At 38.7% G+C, this 23,814-nt stretch overlaps 1 protein-coding gene across 2 annotated transcripts in view; it reads right to left on the bottom strand.

Moving 5' to 3' along the window:
• Positions 1-403: 403 nt before the first annotated feature.
• The window catches only part of fgd (faciogenital dysplasia), a 72,806-nt gene continuing 49,395 nt past the window's right edge, over positions 404-23,814 (bottom strand). For both annotated transcript variants that reach the window (XM_034696632.1, XM_034696633.1), the window contains exons 3-19: positions 23,488-23,689; positions 22,653-23,265; positions 19,268-19,357; positions 17,106-17,242; positions 15,173-15,329; positions 14,880-15,018; positions 11,721-11,779; positions 11,056-11,202; positions 10,863-10,955; positions 10,675-10,754; positions 9,343-9,373; positions 8,679-8,783; positions 8,163-8,216; positions 5,524-5,625; positions 5,218-5,346; positions 3,276-3,416; positions 404-1,966 (exon numbers count right to left, since the gene is read on the bottom strand). In XM_034696632.1, the coding sequence (XP_034552523.1) occupies positions 1,721-1,966; positions 3,276-3,416; positions 5,218-5,346; positions 5,524-5,625; positions 8,163-8,216; positions 8,679-8,783; positions 9,343-9,373; positions 10,675-10,754; positions 10,863-10,955; positions 11,056-11,202; positions 11,721-11,779; positions 14,880-15,018; positions 15,173-15,329; positions 17,106-17,242; positions 19,268-19,357; positions 22,653-23,265; positions 23,488-23,689 (2,525 nt within the window). In that variant the 3' untranslated portion in view covers positions 404-1,720. The remainder of the gene's footprint in view (positions 1,967-3,275; positions 3,417-5,217; positions 5,347-5,523; positions 5,626-8,162; positions 8,217-8,678; positions 8,784-9,342; positions 9,374-10,674; positions 10,755-10,862; positions 10,956-11,055; positions 11,203-11,720; positions 11,780-14,879; positions 15,019-15,172; positions 15,330-17,105; positions 17,243-19,267; positions 19,358-22,652; positions 23,266-23,487; positions 23,690-23,814) is intronic.

The following is a 23,814-nucleotide window of genomic DNA, read 5'->3' as shown; positions in this document are numbered from 1 at the left end:
CTATCCTAAACCAACATTCACTCATTTTGAATAATCCAAACGGTGGTGAAAACTGGAACTAAACATGTTATAAAGAGGAGCACTGCAGTACTACTACAGCTCAGTAACCCTGGATGACTTGAACTAATGCAGACAGGGACCTAGTTACACATAAACATGGTCTTTAATCCTCTCTCATCCAAACAGCTTATTAAAACAAATATCTGCTGGAATTATTATGCTTTTTGGTGTGTGATATTATTACAAATCAGTAGCTGGAGTGAATGAAAATCCGTGCATGTCCCCATTTGAGATAGCGTTTACCATTCATTTTCAATAAAGGAGGCTTATTTCTATAGTCCATGTGTGTTTCATTCATTCATTCAACTGCAGATACGACACTTGAACTTTCAGTTTAACAGCGTATGATTCACAACATCTGTTTTATTGATGATATGCTTGACTGCTTTTCCACTGTGCACAATCCATGTTTAAAAAAACACTCAAAGCTGACTTAGCTCACTTAAAGTACAACAAGAATGAATCCTGGAGCATAAAAAAGAGGGACAGGGTCAAGATTTCATAGCACGGTACATGAATATGAGTGAGTTTACATGCACAAATAGATCCATTGACAAGTTGTTTTTTTTTGCTACGTTTGCTTAAAGGCTGGTGCTGATAGGAGCAGGGTACAGGGGTCAAGGCAGAATTAACAGTTTTACAGTACTTGGTTTCCATCACATCACCATAGGGAGGGAAGCAGGGAAACTGTTGCTATGCAGAAAGAGATAGAAAGAGAGAGAGAGAGAATAACATGGAAAGGATTTATTCAGCATGTGTACAAGTGGAGATACTGAAGGACTGAACCTGGGTCAGAGTTGAGGCCACGTGATCCCCATCCTGGCTGTTTTCTTTCATCCAGACAAATCACAGTAATGAAAGAGAGGAAATGTGCTGGATCAGTCTCAGATTAGAGATCGTAAGAGTCCAGAGACAAAGATGGAAGCAGGTTTCTACCAATAAAGAGGATTGAGGGTCTGTAATATGGGAGCGGACAGTGGGAGCATCAGGTGGCCAGCCACAAGCGTACACATCTCTGTCTTTTTAAGTTAAAATGTCTTTTTTTTCCTTACATCGCACTATAGTATACATACTGTACAATACCCACTCATCTGCCACTGTGTTCCCAGCAGGAGGAAGGTGGCGCAGGTTTTTCTTACACTAACATTCAATACTTAATAAACACAGGAGGGGCCTCACACTCAAACACACACGCACGCTTTCACACAAATGGAAAAACAGACATATAAGATTTAATGCTTCACAACACGGTCTCATAATGTACAAGAAACTTCATCTTTAAAAAAAACAACCTTCTTTAGCTATTTTACAAATAAAATATTTAGTCCTCTCTGGCTGTTGAAAACACTGAGAGTAATAAAATCAACCTCACCACACACAGAGGTGTTGGTGGTTTGAAAGCATAGTCCTTCTTGTTTTTGTGTGTTTGACAAAGACTGAAAGATGGAAATGAAGAAGAAGAAGAAGTGGTCACGAGGAGAAGATTGAAGTGGCATAGGGAGGATTGAGTGGTCCTTTGGAAGGGGGGGAAAAAACATAACAAAACTAAAAAGTGCCAAGGTAAGTGAATTCAAGTAATGTGTGCTCTATACACAGGAGAGAGGGAGGGAGGGAGGGAGAGAGGGAGGGAGGAGGGAGTCCTGTCACACCAACACAGCCGCTACTGGCTCTTCCTGTGTTCAGTCAGGCTGACCGGTGTATCTGTGGGTGTTTCTCCACGGGCCGCTTTGGAGAGTGCATCCATCCACTTGGCTTGAAGTTCTGCATCTTGGGCACTTAAGAGCAAAGTTTGCTGAGTGTGAGTGAGCCGCATGGCGTGTTTGACTTCTGACTTCTCCCCTCCTGAAGGCAGTACCACGCTCACATCAAAACCAGGTAGAGGCACTGCCCGAGCACCCTTGGAGTCCTACAGATATAACAGAAGGAGTCATATACGGGAACAGATATGGTGGCGGGGAAACATACTGACAACAGCAGTAAGCAACAGCTTGTTTTTTCAGCCGCATACATATTAAACCCCCCCCCCCCCTTCCTCTGCATAATCAGGAAAAGCTAGTCCAACTCCCTTTTAATCCTAATCTTTGGAATGGCCGCTTTCAGGATTGGGATATTAGTCTTGGAAATGAAACTAGGAGAGGCTTTACCGGGCCGACTTTCCCTCTGTGCCATCCAGTATGTATCACAGCAAAAAGCTCTCCAAATATGATTGCAATGGGAAGCTTTCTATTTTAGGCAAACATGTAAACATCCAGTGAAATGTCTCTCTGAGGGATATTCTGGGTAGATTTAATCCTACATTCAGAGCCAAGATTTCAAGGAACAACAGTAAATCCTGGTTTCATCAGGAGGATCTGAGGGGAGCTGATAGAAATATTAAGACTTTTAAACGTAAACTAAAAATGTATCTATTCAGTCTGGCTTTTATGTAGGGTTTTACAATTTTATTACTTACTTTTTACTGTTTTATTGATTTAAATGTTGCTTTATTATCTTATCAATTTTAACTGTTTATCTTATTTTATTTTTATTTATTTATTTTTATTTATCTGCTCAGTTTTATTGACATTTTTAGCCTTAATTTTATTGTCAACTCTCTTCCTTGCCCTTTTAAAATGTATTTATTTTAACTATTTATCTAACTCATTTTAATTACACATATTTTATTGTTGTCAGTGTGCATTAGTCTCTTTTTTAAAATCCATTTTTGTTTTTTAATGTCTTGCCATTATTTTATTTCTGCTTCTTTCTTGTTTTCAGATGCTGTGAAGCACTTTATAAAGTGCTATATAAATAAAACTTGATTGATTGATTGATTGATTGATTGATTGATTGATTGATCTGATCAGTGCAAACTAGGACCCTGTCACACAGAGGAGCAGTATGTCTGACAGCAGGTTGGATTCAGGACAACTAAATCCTCCTGGCCCAAATCTACAGAGCACAGACAGCCTGGCACAGCAGGATCAGATAGATATGACTTACACAGAGCAACGTGCACAGGTGCCAAACTACACTAACCTTCTTCATAAGGAGGAAGTAAAGTAGGCACGACATATAAAATGTGCTTGATGACCCGTTAGAAGAGGATGTAAAGAATATAAGGATATTTAATTTGATAAAATCCCACATGTTTGCTATTCAGCAGCTGGATCATCAAACATGAACACACATCTATTTCTAGAATGTCTGTGTGCATGCATGTGCTGAACTCTTACCTGTCCATTGCTCTGCAAGTACAGCACCAGGGGCTCAGCCTTGGTGAGAGCCACCCACATCTTGGTCCAGCTCTTCCCTTTCTCTTGCACTTGAAGGTGGCCACATAGCACACAGTTCTCTCCTGTTAGAGATGTCTGTCTCTAAAAAGAGAAATGATGATCAGAATTTGATAACATAATTTAATCTGTTTTCCAAAATGAAACACTTTATAACCCTGTTTCAGTGAGGGGTTTAAAAATGATTAGACTAGTTTATCGCAGCTATTATGATTTGAATCAGCTTGTAGTTGAAATCCATCTGCAGCACTGTCATTTGATGACCGAATGACAGAGGTGATCTCACACTGTTTAAGATTATGTCATGACAAAGTAGGACAGGATGAGATTTGGTCATGTGAAGGTGTCCCAGCTCCTACTGGCCTCTGTGTAAACAGAATGTGGCCAACAGCTCCCCCATGTGGTGACAAAGCTCACTACAGCTAAGGCAAGGCAAGGCAACTTTATTTGTATTGCACATTTCATACACAAGGGCAACTCAATGTGCTTTACATTAAAACATTAAAAGCATTGGAAACATTCAGACAAGCATAAAAGAGCAGAATTAAAATTAAAAATATAATAAAACTGAAAAGAAAAGGAAAATTAGAAATATATTAAAAGCAAAATTAAAATTGGCATTTAAAGTGAGTTAAAATACGCTAAGATAGGAAGGCAGTGGCAAATAAAAAAGTCTTAGTTTTTAATTTAAAAGCTTTCAGGGAGTGTGTTCCAGATATGTGGTGCATAATGACTGAATGCTGCTTCACCATGTTTCATTCTGACTCTAGGGACTGAATGCAGACCAGTACCTGATGACCTCAGAGGTCCAGATGGTTCATACAGTAGCAGCAGATCAGCAATGTATTTTGGGCCTAAACCATTCAGTGCTTTATAAACCATCCGCAGGATTTTAAAGTCTATTCTCTGACAGACAGGAAGCCAGTGTAGAGATCTAAGAACTTGAGTGATGTGGTCTACTTTTTGGTCCTGGTTAGGACTCGAGCAGCAGCATTCAGTATGAGCTGCAGTCGTCTTGATGGACTTTTTAGGGAGTCCCGTAAAGACGCCGTTACAGTAGCCTAGTCTCCTAAAGATAAATGCATGGACGAGTTTTTCTGCATCCTGCTGAGACATAAGTCCTTTAATCCTTGATATATTCTTAAGGTGATAATAGGCCGACTTTGTAATTGTCTTAATGTGGCTGCTGAAATTAAGGTCTGAGTCTAAGACTACACCAAGGTTTCTGGCTTGGTTTGAACATTTCATCGTTGCAGATTGGAGCTGAGCAGTAACCTTTAACCTTTCTTCCTTGGCTTCAAAAACAATCATTTCAGTTTTTTCTTTGTTTAACTGAAGAAAATTCTGGCAAGTCCAGTCATTGATTTGTTCGATGCATCTACTCAGTGTTTGTATGGGACTATAATCCCCTGGTGATATGGGGATGTAAATGTGCTATGGTATTTTATTTTGTTGTTTCCTATTATCTGACCTAAGCTAAGCTTGGGATCTTGTCTAAAGGCCTGAATCAGCCATCAGGAGAGTAAGACAGTGTACTAAAATATGTATGTGAATGAAAGATTGTCAGTATGATGGCAGTAGACTTTGTATTCATTAACAGGCTGACATACTGCTGAGACAGCTGGGATGACAGGCCCTCCTTTAGCTGCAGGTTAATTATATCATTAGTCATCAAAGAGGGATTCATTCTATAGTAAAAGTGTTAATTCCTTAATGCACATGTACCATTTAATGCCTGTGTATTTATAAGTGCACTATGTTTTGTTTTCTTTGTGTTGCAGTCTTGTTGGTGTTCTGGGAGATGCAGCTCTCATTGGTCAAGCAAACTCTATTCTGCACATGTAGCTCATTTTTCAGCATGTGTTCTTGTTTTTGTCCGACTCACCTCAGGCCCAGCTTTCTTTTTCTGTTCACTAACACCCAAATTCTCCAGGCTGAGGCTGGCTTCGAAACACTCCGGGCACACTCGGCTGGTTTTGTTGTCCAAGGTCTTTGAACACTTTGCACAGATGGCCTGCAGAAGGACACAGAGAGAGACAGGGGGAACAGCATTAAAAGGCTGCTTTGTTGTTTACAGTTAATCGTCCGAAAGATATGTTCCACTTGTTCCCTGACTTCTCTCTCTCTCTATCCCATCATCACTATTACAACCAAACTGTGCCCAAATGCCTCCCCCTCCATCTGTGCTCACCGCTCCACAGGACTTGCAGTGATGTTTGCGCTTGGTGAAGTTGAAGCTCTCATTGCAGCCTTTACACGTTTGCTTCTCTTTCTCTTTTTTCCGGGAGCTTTTCTGCAGAATGCACAAAGAAGAGAAACAGTCATGTGTCACATCCTCGGCCTGGTCTGTTTCAGCACAAATGAACCAAAGGAATGTCTGAGGGCTCGTGTTGCTTCATCCTTTGTTTTTCTGGCTTCCATTTCACCTTTCTAATAACAATGACAAAGACGGAAAACACCCACGCAGACACACAATCCTTCTCTGAAGACTGCTGTATCCACTGTAGTCAGATTGTTTTTATAGATGCATTGTGGGATGAAAGGTGAAATGCTTCTTTTTTCAAACATTAATGTAAGAGCTTTTTGTTTTGCTTTTATGGATGAAAGAAGCAGATTGATCCATTACTGTTATAAAACCATATCATGGCCACTGTGATCCAGCCTAAAATCCCTGATTCTTTAAGAATAACTACAAATCACTTTAACTGTTCATTATTTCATTAAAACCAAAACACAGGAAATGTATTATTTTTGTAATAGCTGAATTCTTCAAGCCTATTGTATTGTAAAGTACTGTAGTGCAGGGGTTCCCAAACTTTTCAGCCCTTGACCCCCAAAATATAGGTGCAAAAGACTCGGGAACCCCACTGGCCCTCAAATTGATTTAACGTGGCTTCATTAAGCTGGTCTGTAGAAAATGACCCTACCTATATGAGAATGTGGCTGTTTCCTGTGCTTTTATGAATTAAGCTACTGATACTAATAATTAACTGTTCACTAACCCTAAACTTAGGAGTCATCTGGCATAAAGAAAGGCAGAAAATTAATTCCATTTTCTATTTTCAAGGTTTTATTTTAAGTTCAGCTACTGTTTTTGTCGATGTTTTTTACTATGATGGGTCAAATTTACTATTTTTAGATAACTTTGTCATTCAAATTTTTTCATTGCGTTTTTTCAGTATTTCTTTGTTTTAAAAATGATAAAGAAATAATAATAAACAATACAAACAAAAAGGAAGATAACCATAAGAGAACAAGGTAATACACAAAAATGAACAATAATAAATATTTTTAGATAACTGACCCACACGTTGGGAACCCCTGCTGTAGTGTATTAAGAGTTGGGTGTTCCAGAAAAGGATGGAGGTGTTGAAGCAGTTTCAAACAGTTTATTTTAAGCTCTCCCATGGCTCACTCATAAAGGTGTTTTCGCTTGATTAGCCTTATGCTAATCTCATAGAACAGTCAAACAAAAATATGCTTGACATTTGCTCCTGTGAGGGGGCCAAAAACAGCACAGCTTTCTGTTGTAGGCTTAACTTAATGGGACTAGCACAGTGTTGGTGCTACCAACAGTAGTGCACTTACTAACTGAACTATGCTTTACCAAAGATTCTACCTTTATTAACCTTGTTACCTGACACCTCTACCTGTTCCTGGCTATGTTTATATGTTACATGAATTGCAACAATGTCTTAGCACTTTGGCATTAACATTGCTGTGGTTTTAAAATACTATAATTAGTCAAGTCAAAATTATTAATAAAGCACATTTAAGAACAACTCACGTTGACCAAAGTGTTGCAACACCAGGGAGGCAACAAGAAGAAAAAGCTGCTAAAGTTATCTAATTACTGTTAAAAGATGTTTATCTGGAAAGAAAACGACTCAAGTAATTTCCATATGCTAAAAAACAAAAATATAAAGTGGTCTTTAGGGGACATCTACATAACCATAAATGATCTAACTACACAATGTGCAAAACAGAACTACTTTAAGTCTCTTCTAAAAACTCACTTTTATAGACTTGCTTTTGAGTGATGTTGTCTTCTTACTGCCTTTATTATCATTTGACTTTCTATCCCATCTTGTTTTCCTTTAATTGTTTTACTCTCTTAATATCTAATTTACTGCTTTTATAGCTTTTATTCATCTTGATTTATTCATGTAGTTTACTGCTTTTATCTGCATATCCTTAAATGCTTTACCTACACTGATGATTTTATCTCCCCTCTTACCACTCTTTTAATGCTTTATTCATTTTCACTGCTAATAGCCCCTTTCTATTCTTTCTTTCTTTTTATACCTCTAATTGTCTCACTTTCTTACTCTCAGCTCTTACCGTTGGGTTCTTGTGTGGCCTGTATTGGGAATCATTGTTTGGGTCTTTTGTGTTTGTTTTCCTAATGTCTGATTTTAATTTTGTTTCTGCTCTGTTTGTTTTGTTTTCATGTGCCCTGCTGTTTGTGAAGCACTTTGTAAACCATGGTTTTTAAAGGGTGCTATATAAAAAAAAATGGAATTATTATCATTATTATCATTATTATACTAAAGCCTATTGTGTTCACATGAGAAAAAAAATTCTGCTCAGTTTTTCTGAATTAACAAGTTAATTATCTCGGAATTACGAGAAAAGTGTTCTGTTTTTCTGAATTAAAAAATTGCTTCAGTATTATAATAACAATAATAACAATAATAATAATAATAATAATAATAATAATAATAATAATAATAATAATAATTATCATTATCATTATCATTATCATTATCATTACTTTAAGTACCATCAGCATGCAAAATGTATTTTTTATGTTTGGACACATTATCTTACCCTTTCATGCAGTCTTTCACTGTCTGAGTCGATGGATGTGTTGCACCAGGGACCCTGAGGGAGAAATAGAAGCATGTTTATCATCAGCATCTTGTGCCTGCAGTAAGAAGATTCTACCACTAGGTGTCAGTCTCCACTTTCTAAATCTAGACCTCGGACTTCTTTGGAGTTGCGTTTGGCCTGGTTCCAGCTCCAGCCAGACCAAAGTGGGTCAAAGCAGATCCATAAGACTTTTGTATACACTTTGACTTGGGCTTTCCCTATTAGGTCATGAGACCGTTCTGGAAGAAGAGACTCACAGACGCTACGTGTTGCAACTGTCATAGATGGAAAGAAAGAGCTTCTTTATGTGTCTGATACTACTACATCCATAGATGGAGAGTTGTTCATGAAGACAAAGACCAGACTATGACAGACTTGTTTGGTCCACTAGTCTCGGTCCATGATTCATTGCACCAGATGACTTTCTAATCAAATGATCAATGCAGTAAGAGATGAATGGAGAGCGAGACTGACCGGTGACTCAGGGACGTGGTCATCTTCGCGGGAGAAGGAGATGTTGAAAGCTTTGTTGAATGTTTCGCTGTTTTGTTTGTGCCGTTCGATTGTGGCCAGTATCACCTGAGAGTCAGAAAGTCAGGTCACAAAGGAGGTGAGAGAAGAGCAAGAAGAAAGAGATTGACAAATTAGAATTATAACACATTTATTCTTTATGTGTTTTTAAAAAAAGCAGAATTGAAAACTTAATGTAACAGAAGTACTAAGGGGTAAACAGTCTCTCCTTCAAAATCTTTCCAGTTTGAATTATACTGTCTGTTGCATTTCTAAATGCTCCCTCTGTGCACATCGTCCATCTCTTATGCTTACACAGTGTAAAACCGCACACATACCTCCCATACCCCCTTTGTAAATCACCCACCCTCTCTTCAATCCTGTTTTAATCAGCTTTACTCTGCTGTAATGGGCTAAATGAGCAATAATGAGAGGCTTTATTAGAGAATTTAATTCCCAAACACTCTGAATGAGTGTGGGGAGGAAATCTTTGCTAATTCCATTCTCTAATAAAGCAGGACTACCACAGGCACATAACACTGCATGTGGGCATGAGAGACGGGGACTGGATGCGCATTTGGGTGTGCTACTACTGTACATGGTATTCAAGCATGAGTGTGATCCTTGCCTGAATCCAGTCTTCTTTCTCCTCAGCTGTCCTGTAAAACACCAAAAACATTGCATCATTAACCTTAGCTAAAACACATAAAAAAGAGATTAAACTGTATGAAATAATGGCATCAAGAAGGGAAAATGAACTGTGCAACCTTTAAAATACAGGTTAAAAAGAGATGACTCTTTTTCTGGCTTTTTCCATCAGCAGCTAGTTGGTAAAAGCTAACAGGAGCTAATGTGCTTAATATGAAAGCTGTTGCTCAGCTTGTGCAACATGCTACCATCCTAGCTAACTAACAGGACACAGCTTTTTGTTAGCATTGTTTAGTATGCAGCATCAAATAAAAGTTCCAGAGTTAACAGCAGCATTTATTTAAGAGTCATTTCTAAGATTTTTGATGTCATTTATGCATTTCACAGAAGGACTGATACCAGTGAAGAGCAAAATTCAATAGTGTGTGGTCTCTCTAGCCCAGGGATTCCCAAACTTTTCAGCACGCGAACCCCAAAATAGAGGTTCCAAACACTTGCGACACCCACTGTCCCTCAAAGTGATTTGATGTGTCTTCATTTAGCTGGTCTGCAGAAAGTTAGCCTACCTATATGAGCATGTAGCTGTGTTTCCTGTGCCTTTATGAATGAACCTACTGCTACTGATGCTTTTGATAATGAACTGTTCACTAACCCTAAACTTAGGAGTCATCTGACAAAAAGAAAGGCAGAAAACTCATTACATTTTCTATTTTCAAGGTTTTATTTCAAGTTTAGCTACTATTTTTGTCGTTTTTTTTTTACTTTAAGGTCTAAAATTTAATATTTTTACATAACTTAAAAAAACGAACATTCTGGAACACATCTCATGACCCCCATTTGTGTCTTGCGACCCACCAGGGGGTCCCGACCCACACTTTGGGAACCCCTGCTCTAGCCAACAGGAGCTAGCAAGTAGCTGTTAGCTAGTTGAAAAGCTAGTTTGCAGTTGCAGAGTTAAATTAAAAGTTGAATTATGTAAGAGTATTCAATATCAATTGGAGTATTACTGCCTTAAATATGTACATATTTTAAGTAGTGATGTCAAGCTATGACAAAAGCAAAATTGTAGTACTAAAAAATGTATAAAAATAAAGATAGTAAAATCATTAAATGATCTCCCTGAAATCTTTTCATAATTCTCTTAATTCTTCCAGTTGAAATTCCATAATTTTCAGGTTATTTAAACACATTCATCTTATTTTCATTTGGTATTGTAAGTTCCTAATTAAAATGAAGTGTTATGCCATAACATCACATATCTCATTTCAATTAATGCCAAACGAGTCTAAATCTCCTCCACTCGATGTCTTACCTGGCCTGCAGCTCCAGTGAACGCTGTTTACCGATGATGGCAAACGTGTGAGGGAGATTGTGCTTCACATTTTCCTGCACCTGAGGTCAAAGAGTAGAGGAAATTTAATGTGTGCCCCCCAGAACAAATGAAAGGGCTGAGGAGAAAACAAGCAATCTGACAGAACAAAATGAGAAGCAGAAGTTCACCTCCATGCCAGCGATGTCGATCCTCTCTCTTACACTGAACTTCTGTCCCATCAGTCTGAGTTTAGGCACGCAGTATAGCACCATGTTATTGAACTAGATCAAAGAAAAAACAATAATGAACAACTACACTTAAGAGATATTCTCCAGCAGTGTGATGTCTTAAGTCTCCTTTTTAATTCATCCATGCTCTCACCAAGTAGAGGTATCGGTCTTGTGCTGTTCCATTTTTGGCTGACATCTTCTTGATATGTCCTTCTTTGATGAGCTCATTGGCTGGGTTTACTATGTCTTCTTCTCCACCGAGCCTCTCATAAACCTCCAGCAGCTTGTGCATTTTCTCCTGTAAACAGTGGGTAAAAGGAAGGTAAGAAACCCAGATGCAGAAAAGACAACATAAGACAGATGAGGCTACGATCCAAACTCCACCAGAGAGGGTTGTTTTATTATCAGCTCAGTCTCTCAATCATTCATCGGTCTTCCAGCAAGGCTTGCAAGCACAGATTACATTTCTTTATTGATTCAGAAGCACATTTGTCTGCTAAAGTTGTTTCAAGGTTGTGAAAAATGTGAGCAACATGGCCAGACACAGGAAAGAGATAAAGACGATGAGTGTTAAAAAGAGTCATTCAGGCTTCCTCAAGCTGTGAAACGCAAGGCAGGAAACAGCAACTTCCTGTCTGTGCTAATTCAACACGTCGACTCCCCCAGACAAAGTCTTGCGATGTTGCTGACTGACAGAACAGCATCAGCAACAATAAGATTGGGTAATGCTTTAGCTGCTTCTTATGAAGCTCAATGAGACAGTGAAAGGGTGTCAAAAAGAGGTGAGAAGAAAAGAAGTGATGCAAAGTTTCTTACCATTTTCCTTATTGCTGCATTGGAATGGTTCGCTGCTGTAGAGATTAGCTCCACTGCCTCTGTAACAAGAATTCACATACAAGTATTAGCATCAAACTATATGATCTAATCATCTTTGAGTAAAACTGGTCTTTAGGTTATATGGGAAGCTGTAAATCAATCCCCCTTTCTTTTACACAATGATAAAAATATGTCAGGGGCCTCACACAAGCTGAACAATACACATTTGAAAGGATCTTAAAAAGCCTGTGCCGTCTCATCATTAAACACACTAACTGCATTAGACTGGCAGTTAGCCAATGAAAAGCCTTGCACTAATGCCTGGGAGCACCTGAGTCAGCCATCTTAATCATGGCCTACATAAACAGGAGAGACACACAGCCACAGGAAATGAGGCCAAAACAACTGTGATAAACTGCATGATGTCAGCTGGAGTGGAGGAGAGAAAAGCCTCCCATAGACTCCGAACAACACAGTGTGGTGAGGTTACATTCTCCGGGAAATGGACACAAGGATGTGGGAGAAAATCATCGCCATGTGAAATTTAATATGTGGTCAGAAAGACGGATACTGGAGTTGAAGAGTGTAGTCTGGCTTAAAGGCAGTGGGCAAAACTAGAGAAAGTGTAAATGGATGATTTTAAGAGTCAGGGTGAAATGAAGCAGTTATAACACATTTATAACAAGAGGCACTGAGGCTGGAAAACATCTTGCCTTGACCTCAATAAAAAAAGCCTGAAAGTCATATTTTGAGAATTCTTTTTTTTTCTTCTTTTTTTTTTAAAACAATACAAATATTGTGTGCAAAAAACACACAAAAAAAAAACATGGCCAGCTTGAATAAAGCTCCTTGGATTTAAAGGTCAGTTCAGCCCCTCATCACATATTACTACTCTGCCAACACTGAACAACTGTTTGCCCCGACATGGCCTGGTTCCTCACATGACATTTTCTAAAAACGCTGCCCGGTGAACCACGGCACACACTGAGGCTCTACTGACCATTTAGGCATTAAGAAGTGTTTGCAGTTTTACACCAGAATCTGATTTATCTCTCTCTATCTGGAGATTATGACATTCATTTGATTCGTACTTTGGTGTGTAATAACAGTGTAGTACAATGCTCCACAACTACAAAATTCTAACACGGCATCTTTGCGTCAAGGAACCATCAAAGCTTAGTGGAGGAGCGAGGAGCCGAAAGCACAGAGGTGAAGTGGATTTCTCGCTCCTTCTCATAACCTCTGACATGGTTGTGCACTTGTGTCTTCTGAAAACACACGACCACTGTTCACAAATTGGGGGGCAGTTAGCATGAACAAGTGTCAGACTGTTTAATTTTGAAGATTACAGGCTTCAGTTTCACCTTTAACCCCTAATTTGCTACTCTTTAGCGATGTAAGGATACAATTAACGATTCAATCTGAATCCCGATTTTTGGTTCATGATACGATTCACTCACGATTCTCTACGATTTTCAAGAAAACTGGATTGAACTAATAATTTAAACAACTATCATTTTATTTCAAATCTCAGATATGGATAGTTGCAATATATATTTTTTCTCTTTTATTTCTTTGTAAACAAAGTAATCCTTTTTCATTTTTAGGTGTGTTGTAACTCTAATAAAACCACTGCACACTTTTTTTCCACAACTTGCAAAAAAACTAAAATCACCATACAAAAATACCTTGTTGGAAAATTTCCTAACAATTATAGAGAAATGGAAAGTGAACAATTCCCAAATGGAAGTATAAAATATTTTTAAAAAGTAAGGTAAATCTCTTTGAATTAGGGATGTAAATTTCAAGTATTTTCCGTGACCTATCTTTGGAAATGTTAACCATCAATTATTGTTGAATCATTAAAATAATGTAAATGTTTTCCATGTAAAAAATAATGCCAAATGCGTTTTTTCCCCTTGATCAAATTTTCCTTCAGGACACAGTGTATATTACTGACGATATTAAACAGCTACAGATCATATTGAGGTGTTCAAAATGTTAACACACTGAATATCAACATGAGGAGAGCAGGCTTATAAATAATCTCTGTGGACGCATGGTCATAGAGTGAAGACTCAGACTACAACATGTGGATTTACTGCAACAGGACAGCTGAACAGAATCATAGTTTGGACTCACAGAGTCCAGTTTGTTGTCTACTCATTCTATTGAGAAAAATAAGCATTTAAACGCGGTCAGGTGTCAGCCGGAAGCGCAACCGGGTCAGAATCAGTCCGGCGGTGTAGAAAAAAAGCGCTCGTGGAGACCTGTCACTCAGCTGCAGCCCCCAGCTGAGCGTTTCTGCTGAGCGCAACACCTTTAGTCAGCTGATTCTGAAACATGCTTTAAACTTAAAACACCTCCACTCAGCGAGTGACGAGAGAGCAGCGCAAGAGACTAAATGATGTTGAACAAGCGGAGTAGATTGCAGATAGCGCTTCTACTGTTTAAAAATAATATCCCAATACAAATTTTGTTGAATCGGTTTTAATCCACCCTTATTTGTAACGATTTTTTACCGTCTTGCGATATATCCTTTCATCCCTACTACTTATCACCCCCTCTTTCCTCGTCTGTGTAAAGTCAAGGAGTCATGTCATTCCATAGATGAGCCTTATGCATTATTATTTGTGACGTGCATCACAAGCACTTTCTGGAATTTGAGTCTGCACTAATTCCTCCTGACCATTTTAAGAGGAACAGTAGCGCTCACCTTTGCAATGGAAATTGAGTCAGACCATTTGTACTTTCTCTACATGGGGGCACTGTTGTTTCAAATCATTCTTACGACTATTTTTGGTTCAATAGTGTAAATAACAGACTTATAATGTCACACGGTTCTTTTCCTCTCTATTTCTGTGTCAAAATCTACAAGAGCACCTAAAGTAAGAAACTCAAAATATGAGACAGATTGTTAAAGCATCAGACTATTAATTCTTTACCACGCAATGTGCAGAACTGGGGACACGCACATCAGTGATCGAACCAATCACAGGTGAAAGTGTAGAGGCACAGGGGAAGCAGAAGTAGGAACAGGTCGACAGGAAGCCAGAAACATATAACGACAGGGTTTCTTTGCAACCTGCAGTAAATCTGTTGTGACTGAGCAGAGGGTGTGTAACGGTTAAACAAAGAAGGATTGGTTTAATGTCTCACTCTCTGCGTCTTTTCTGTCCAGAGCATCATCAGGCAGCTTCTTCAGGTAGTCTTTCAGCAGCAGCTCATAGCGAGGAATCCTTTGGACCGGCTCCAGCATGTGATGCTGCAACGTCAGGTTCCCACACACATCCTGTTTCTGTCGGTGTAAACACAAAAACAAAGATTTCAGAACAGTGTTTTTTTTACTGTGTGGTTAAGAGAGTTCAGAAAATGTAGCAATCGTTTGATGCATGTGAACTTCAAAAAATATATGGACAAACAGCCAAGGAGCATGAAACACAGACACATACCTGTATGTTCTGGACTACACTCTTAAACTGTGACGACCGCTGCGTCCATGTGTTGACTAAGTCCATAGCTCTGTCGAAGTTCTTCACATATTCACCGTACATCTTCATAAACGGAGCCAGTTTCTGGAGGATGTCTCCGAGGCGAGGGTTTGAGTTCCTACAGAAATCACAACAAAGAAATAAACAATGGATTAATACAATTCGAAAATCCCCAAATCTTTCTAAAGACAAAGGAATTTATCTGATCTTTGATGGAGAACTAAGGATCAATATGATGCCGCAGGGCTACAACTTGATTATACGATGTAATTCAATTACGATCATGTAACACTGTATGACAGTGTGATCTTTTTTTAGAGCTGATCACAAACTAATGCCCAGAAAAATGTTGTGAGGGTCAATTTAGAAAATTGCGGACCAAAAACAATTATATGTACATGATTTTTTAAAAATGTATCTATTTATTTCTTCTCACATAAAATACAAATAAAAGCTAATTCAAGAAAATAAAGAAATGTCTATGGGTGCAGCAGAAAAATGTAAATGGTTAATATGAAAACAACACCAAGAAAACATTGTTAAGATAACATTAAATGACTAAATTGTACATAGTTCATTGTTGTCAATACAAGTTTTCATGATTCAGGAACACATGCAAGCAGCTAGATCTAGACCCCCCCCTCCCCTATGTTTCCCTTTCTGTTATATATCTCACTATGGGTGGCAATAATAGGGTCCCAAGTTGTTAATTTGAGTTTGTTCTGTGACACAAGTGACAACGTTGACTTTCATTCATCTGTTCACTGATCGCTTTTCTTTCTTTTCTCAGTATGTGATGATTTAAATCTGTAACATCTGGCTACACGTTTATGTGAGAGTATATTTACTTTAAGCTTATTTACATTCTTTTACTGTTTTAACAGTTTGCCTGAATAGGTACGTGGGTTTGTACGTGTGCAGGTTTATGTTTTTACGTTTTTTCATGTACGTGGGGATATAAACATGTACATAAATATATACGACAACGATCCTATTTGTTTACCAATCCCGGCATACTACTTTTATTCATAATGACATTGCCAAGCTTTGAATTTTCTTTACCAGCTCATTTTATAAGAATGTTTAGACAACTGTATTATAGCTGTTTTATGTATCTCTGTACCTTCTAAAAATGCTTTGTAACTTTGACAAGCTGCAAAACTTGTTTCAATTTTGTTCTGAATAAAAACTTAAATAAAAAAAACTTGAATAAAAAATAGATAATAGTAAATGACCAAAACCTTGTAAATAAGGCTTAAAAGGCTCACCCTTTAAGCGAAAGTGATGGAATCTCTGCTTTTATTTCCGATCAGATTATTAAGCTACCTTTTTAGAATGTTCAATAACTTTTATGAGCTTCACAAGTTGAACTGAACAGTCCCTGGACATTTACTAAGAGAATAGATCTCTTTCTGTACAATGGAGCAAAGTGAGTTTCTACATTAAAGGTTTGCTCCAGCTGATTCAAAAACAACAGTTCTTCTAAGATGGATCGTCTCATCTACCAAAATAATCCTCTCACGACTCATCTCCAGGTCTTTCAATTTCTGCCAGATACTTTTTTTTTTTAAGTATGTGAGGGTAACAAGTATATTCACAGGTGATTTCCCATAACACAGCTCTCTGGAGGAGTCATTATCTACCAGGAGTGGCTGATGTTGGCACATTAATCTAGGCTGGAGGTAGATTTCCTGCTTTCTCTGAAACTCTGAGACACAAAACACACATCAGCAACCCGTCACTGCTGAGAGTCTGACAATAACGCTAACCGCTGCCTGCTTTTACAGCTCGCACCAAGAGCCTAAGTGGCCACAACAGAGCCAAAGCTTCTCTCGAATAACGTCACACCAACTACTCCAGAAAACATTGGACTTCTAGGTGTTTTTCTTCTCACCATTCTCCAGTAATACGCGTCTTGAGCTCGGGGAGCAGGAACTTGTCATGGAAGCAGTAGATGGAGGAGATATTGGAGAAGATCCCTGTAATGACGTCCTGAGGGATTCCAGCTTCTGTGAGCTTAGTGCAAAATACCTGCAGAGGAAAGAAAAGAAAACATACGACAAGTCTGAATGAGTTTACTGGTCCCAGTTAGTTCTAGTTGGTTTGTTTAACAGATCATTTTGGGCGTTCAGAAGCTCTGTGCAGTCTTAGAAAAAAACTGTGGTCTTGTCATCATGGTTTTCTCAGCTGGACACAAATTAATTACACAAACTCATAAGACCAAAAGTGTGGAGCTGAAAGAAGAGGCTCTAATGACATAAAGAATGAGTTGCATCATGGGTAATGTAGGTGAATGGTTAGGTATTTTACTTGAATTATATCAGCTATTGATTAGTAGATGGATCAGTATATTTTATGATCTTTAATCCTTATGATTCCTGACAACTTAGAGATACATTATCTGCCCATGTCCACTTGGTCGTGAGATGTCTTCCAGAATGCTTTTTTTTTTAACTTATCTAAAAATATTTATTATTATTTATTTTTGTTTATTACCTTGTTTTCATATGTTTATCTTCCTTTTTGTTTGTACGATTTATCATTATTATTTCTTTATAATTATTATACATTTCTTTAGTATTTATTTTCTTTTTTTTTTCTCTTCTCTTTGTTGGTTTTGTATTGTTTATATATAATTTGTTAACTTGTGGTGGACAAAAAAATACTGAAAAAATGCACAAAAAAAATTGAATGACAAAAGTTATCTAAAAATAGTACATTATACCCATTATATTAAACAATATTGACAAAAATAGTGGCTAAACTTAAAATAAAACCTTGAAAATACAAAATGTAATGAGTTTTCTGCCTTTTTTTTTGCCAGATGACTCCTAAGTTTAGGGTTAGTGAACAGTTAATTATCAAAATCATCACTAGCAGTAGGTTAATTCATAACGGCACAGGAAACACAGCCACATGCTCATATAGGTAGGGTCATTTTCTGCAGACCAGCAAAAGGAAACCACATTAAATCACTTTGAAGGACAGTGGGGGTCGGGAATCTTCGGCACCTATATTTTGGGGGTCGCGGGCTGAAAAGTTCGGGAACCCCTGCTCTAAAAACCCTCGAGAAAGTTCATGAGTCATAGTGTCAGCACTTTTTCAAGTTTATGACCGGGGCGTGAATAAAGTTTTGAAATTCAACACCATTTTGCATCATAAATCCTGTAATTGCTTCCCCCATCATTCAATTACCTTTGGCTTCCCTGCCACTCCTCACAGCAGACTACCACAACTGTTTCTAAGGTAACTTATCTCGTGTGAGAACAGTGAAACAAAAACAGGAAGTTAGCAGTGAGGGTTTCTCTGCCTTTTGCAGCACACAAACCAGAGCTGGTCGCTGATAGGGCTGCCTCGAATCTAATGTACCACATACGCTCAACAAAGAGGAAGATGACTCAACCACCAGGTGGAATGTCTCATCTCAGACTCTAGTGAACACAGAGAGAGGCATAAATAAAAATACTAATCCTATTATAAAAATGAGAGACGTTTAATCAGCTGAGATGGAAAGGAGAGGAGGTGAGGAAGACAGACTTCTAGGGATCAGAGTCTGATGTATGACAAAGAGATGGCACTCAGAGCTTAACTTATTCAGTGGTTACTGAAATAATGAAATGGTCAGTTCTGCAATTTCAATTTTAGTGAAGCAAAAGCTGGATGGCATCATTGAGCCCAGACAGAGTGTTAAAACAAAGCCAAACACACATCTTCAATCTGCAACATACAACCAAACACACTTACTCATATCAATACGTGCTGCCCTACAGACACACAAAGCCAGTGCAAATTATAACACAGCTGTATACATGCTAAACGTGTATAAATACAAAATGCACAGACACACTCTCTCACACTTCTTGGAGTAATCCAGTCAACACAGCACCGTTGTTGTCCAGTGAATAACAGAGCCACAGTTTTAATCCAGCTCAGCCCTGATATCAATCACTAAGACCCCTGGCACACATACCAGATTGAAATCAGGACCAGAGGCGTCCTAACACAGTGTTACCCATTAAAAAGGAATTAGAGATGCACACAGAGGCAGATCGTTACCTGGTCGAGGAGGTTGAGTCTTTTGACGTAGGCCTCTTCAGTCTGGAGAAGCTCTTTGGCGATGTTGAGGAGCTTCTGGGCCTCTGAGCACTGTAGGAAAAGACAGAGACCAATAATTACAAATGCGCAAAAACAAAGAAAGCATTCAATACATTGTGATAAAACCATAGACCTTGGGTTTTTTGATTATTGCCATGAAAACACAATAATGTATTTAAAATAAGGTTTAAAAAATACTCAATCTTTTAATTCAACAGTCATGTTTTTTTAAAGTAGCTCAATATTACCACATTATTCACCACAGTCTAACTAATGACTTCCCTCCCTGACATGTTTATGGTGTTTATGCTAGAGACTTGAGTACTGTTGTTACATTGAAATATGTGTACACTATAAATAGTAGCTGTGACACATTTTTTACCCTGGAAAATACATATTTATATATTTCTTTTTAGCTGTGCAGTCTGGGTGTGCGCTGGCCTATTTTAGGATTTTGTCTGAAATCTATTTATAGACATCTTTAAACTACAGCTATAGTATTTGACTGTAATGAAGTGTTGTTTGTGTTAGTTTGTTAGCTCAACCTCTGAACAGAACTTCTGGTTATTAAGAATGTTAACGCTTTTTTGTTATTCTCTCTTGATTCTTTGATAAAACTATTTGTAACATTGATCACAGAATCCTTTGCAGTATTTTCAAACACTTATGTTTTTGTTACATGAAGGACTTAAAGCAGTATGGCAAAATAAGCACAATATAATGTCACTGTCTGTAATGCTACTGATTCAAATACAACATATGAATACATGATGCGTTCAGGAGGTGCATAATGGAGTTCAAATCTGCAAACAAAAGATGACCTCTAAGGTAATGTCTCTTGGTGATGCTTGCTGATTTGGATGCAACATTAAATAACCAACAGGGGTTCAGGCAGATGCTCATAAGTAGTTATGATTGTAAAATGCTATACCTGCTAAAACATTTTGTTTATCAACAAATATTATGAAGAAAAAAAAAATTGTATGTTCATTCATCATATTGTATGTGAATCTGTAACAAAAGTGTCCATTGTATATGTAAAATTGTTTGTAATCTCAGCTGGATAAAGTGATCAGCTTTATCAGAATCTGTCTGCACATACATTACTTATAGTTTGCATTCGCAATTTTTTTGTAGACTTCTATAACAAAAGAGACAATAGGAGAGTTTTTAAATATCCCAAGTTTCGGCAGCTTAACCGGACAACAGATGCTCCTGACTGAAGCTACAGTTACATCATCTGAGATGAAGCACCGTTAACTGACTTTCACAGAGCTCTACTTTAGTCATTGGTTAAACTCAGCAGCAGTGTGCTGCTAAGTTTAACCAATGACAGCTTCACATATGCTGGTGTATGTGGTGAAAATGAAGATGTCGAGAGCTCAATGAGAGCTCAGGTGAGATAAAACATGTAGGACTGAGCTCTAAAACAATGTTATTAATAATGATTCATCGCAATGATGCAGAACACACTCAGCACCATTAGGAAACATGAAGCCTTTTGCAACAATGTGGGTTTCCCAATAGCTGTCTCCCACATCATATACACACAACGCAAATGTAGGGATGAACTTGCATCACAGATTATAAACTGAAAGGAAGCTGAGCACTAATAAGTCTCTCAAGGCTCACAAAAAGTGGAATTCAAAATGTTCCATTGTTAGCAAAATGGATTGCAGATGAAGTCAGCAAAAAACTCATCATTTATCCGCCCGCAGTGCAGCTCACTGAAATCCAACATCCTACTGTGAAAATAATGTCATTATACAGCCATCAACATGTCAGCTGTGTCACCAATATTCACAGTTATGGAGGCCCTCATATGACACATGACACACCCTTCCTCTCACAGCAGTGCTGGGATCAGGAAGCTCTGGAGAGAAGAGATACCTTTCCCTAGGAGACCGAGGGTGTGGGCGGTCAGAAGAGGCCACGGTGGTTTGCACTTTGTGTTCTCGTGTGACATTCGTGAGCTCTGGGTGTGTTTTACAGCATGAAAATGTGCTGAGGAAGAAAGTGCCTACTTACAATGAGGGCTGCAAAATGAAATGAACTTTGTGTGTGAGCGTTCACAATAAATACGTAAAAAAGCGACTATTACAATAAAATAATGATTATTATTTGTGAACAAGCTATATTTTGTATGTGTTTAAGATCTTATGAGGTGTTTTTAGCTTGTTGGGAAACAGAAATAAATAAATGCTGATATAAATGTATGACCTAAAAAAGCAAACACAACTATTAACAAGACGTGTGACGATTTCTGTGCAGTTATTTTCAATGTGGGAAACCACTAATAGGTGTCAGATCACATGATCAGCTGCATGCTGCTTATACAACCTATTTTTGAATGTCCTGTGGCAAAGATTCTCGGATGTGAAACGTCTAACTATTAAAAGAGAGCAGGGTGAGATAATTTGTAAAGACACACCAATTACACTTGCACTGGAGAAAACCATCAGAGTTCACTTTGGCCACTGGGGGCGCTAAATTTGACACAAACCCACAGGGTCTTTAAGAACGAAGGGCTTTTTTCTGTCAGGCTTTTGCATTATTTTGATGCATTTAGATAAAGCTCCAGAGAGATTCACTCAGAGTAGTTTGTGACAATGTAGAGGTGAAAATAAATAATTTTTGGATGTATTTTAGATTAAGAAGGAACATGTTGTGAATAAATCTTCTCCTTCTTGTGAAAAAGCTTCATCTTCTTTGTGTTTTTCTATCTCTCAGAATCTATTTTCTCCACTATTCTGTTATTTTAAGACTCAGCCCTAAAGCCTTTTTAACCACCAGTTTAGGTCTCCAAAAGAAACACTTTCAGCACAAACAGGCCAACAGCTTGTGCCCAGTGTAGCTTACAATCAATAGTCAAATTGAAGGACAAGAGGAAAGGGAAACTTTAGCCCAGCTGTGGGGAAGATATCAGTCTCCAGATGCTTTTATATAACAGCTATCACAAGCTCCTATTACAGCTTTTAAGCAGGTATTTGTCCTTTTATGTAACAGCAGAGCTGCTCTTAGATAAAGTCGTTCACTTGTGACCGGCGAACGGAGGCTGTAACAGAGTCTAACGTTTCATGTGGATGTATTCTTTGAAACTGTTCACTCAGGCTGAGATAATAATAGACACAAGCTATTTTCTCCACAACATGAAAGGCAGACTGACTGTCTGAAATTAAGCTTTTGACTTTGCAGGATATGCTCAATTTCACATTCCTGAAAATCATGATATAACGTTAAAATTAAAAAGTGCCCATGTGTGGTGAACAATAAAGACCACCTTAGTTTTAAATTACAGTTCTTCAGTGTTAAGACTGGATGAGGCTGAAGCATGTGAGGTACTCACTTTGTGCGCCTCTGAGTGTGCATCTGTCAGATAGCCCGTCTGTGTGTCCGTCAGAGAGTGTATTTCTCCACTGCTGCCTTCATCCAGGTCACTGTCCTCATCCTGTGTTGAGTCTCTCTTGTTCCCCAGGGTAACACAGCAGGACACACTCTCTGTTTCTGTGACACTGTCATAATGATCCTCCTCATCAATGGCGTCCTCATTGGGAAACACTTCCCCCTCTGCGGTGCAGGAAGGGCTGTCAATGCCGCTGTCCCGGTTAGGAATCTTCCCGTTTTGCTCTGAGGAGTCCTGATTGTCCAGGAGCTCATGGGAGGAGCCTTCCTCCGGCTCCACAACATCAAGGCAACTGACGCCATCGTGCGTGATGTCACAGTCGTCCAGCGGCGTGTCGTCCGAGCTGTCCAGGTGCACAGAGGCCAGGCGGGAAAGTTCAGACACTTCGCCAGTCCGTTCTGAGGTGCTAAGTGCAAGTTTGTCCACAGGGGAGGATTCTCCTGCAACCTTCGCCGTGTCGGAGTCCTGGCCGCAGGGGGAAGTGATGTCTGACGCAGGGTCCATTCTCAGACACAGATGCAGCTGTGAGCGAGGGAGCACCCCCAGGATGGGCACCCTGGAAAACAAAAAAACACAGTCTTTGAAGATTATAATATTCTCTATGAATCATCTCAAGAACAAGAGTGAATTTAGTTTCTAAAGGCTAAATTATGAGCGTCACATTTTGAGGATTTTAGTTTGTAAAATTAAAACACATTAGAAAGAGATAGAAGTTAACTTGATGAAACTTTTCTTTGCACAGAGACACGCATGTTTACTGAAAAATGAAGGTCCTTACTTTGAATTTTCGAACCTCTCGATGAGTTGCCCCACCTTCTGCGCCTCTCTCTGTGGTTGTGCACCCGGGCCAGGAGGAGTCACACTGGGCTTCGGTTTAGGTGGTGGAGGGGGAGCTGGCAGAGGTCTCGAAGGTGCTGGGGGGATCCTCTTCGGTTTCTTATCTTGCCCAAGGGCGAGCAGGTGCGTCGGTTTAGGGGGCACTACAAATTCAGAAATCCGGAGGTGAACACAAAATAGGATCAAAATAGAAGCATGAGGCTGGAGACATGAACAAAAACTATCAGGTAACATGTAAAAATCCAAGTGAGAAAACCTCCATGGTTCA

This window comes from Notolabrus celidotus, chromosome 11 (assembly GCF_009762535.1).
Source record: "Notolabrus celidotus isolate fNotCel1 chromosome 11, fNotCel1.pri, whole genome shotgun sequence".
Classification (NCBI taxonomy): domain Eukaryota; kingdom Metazoa; phylum Chordata; class Actinopteri; order Labriformes; family Labridae; genus Notolabrus; species Notolabrus celidotus.
Note: the sequence above shows the minus strand (reverse complement) of the source record. Positions and strands in the feature narration are given on the sequence as shown.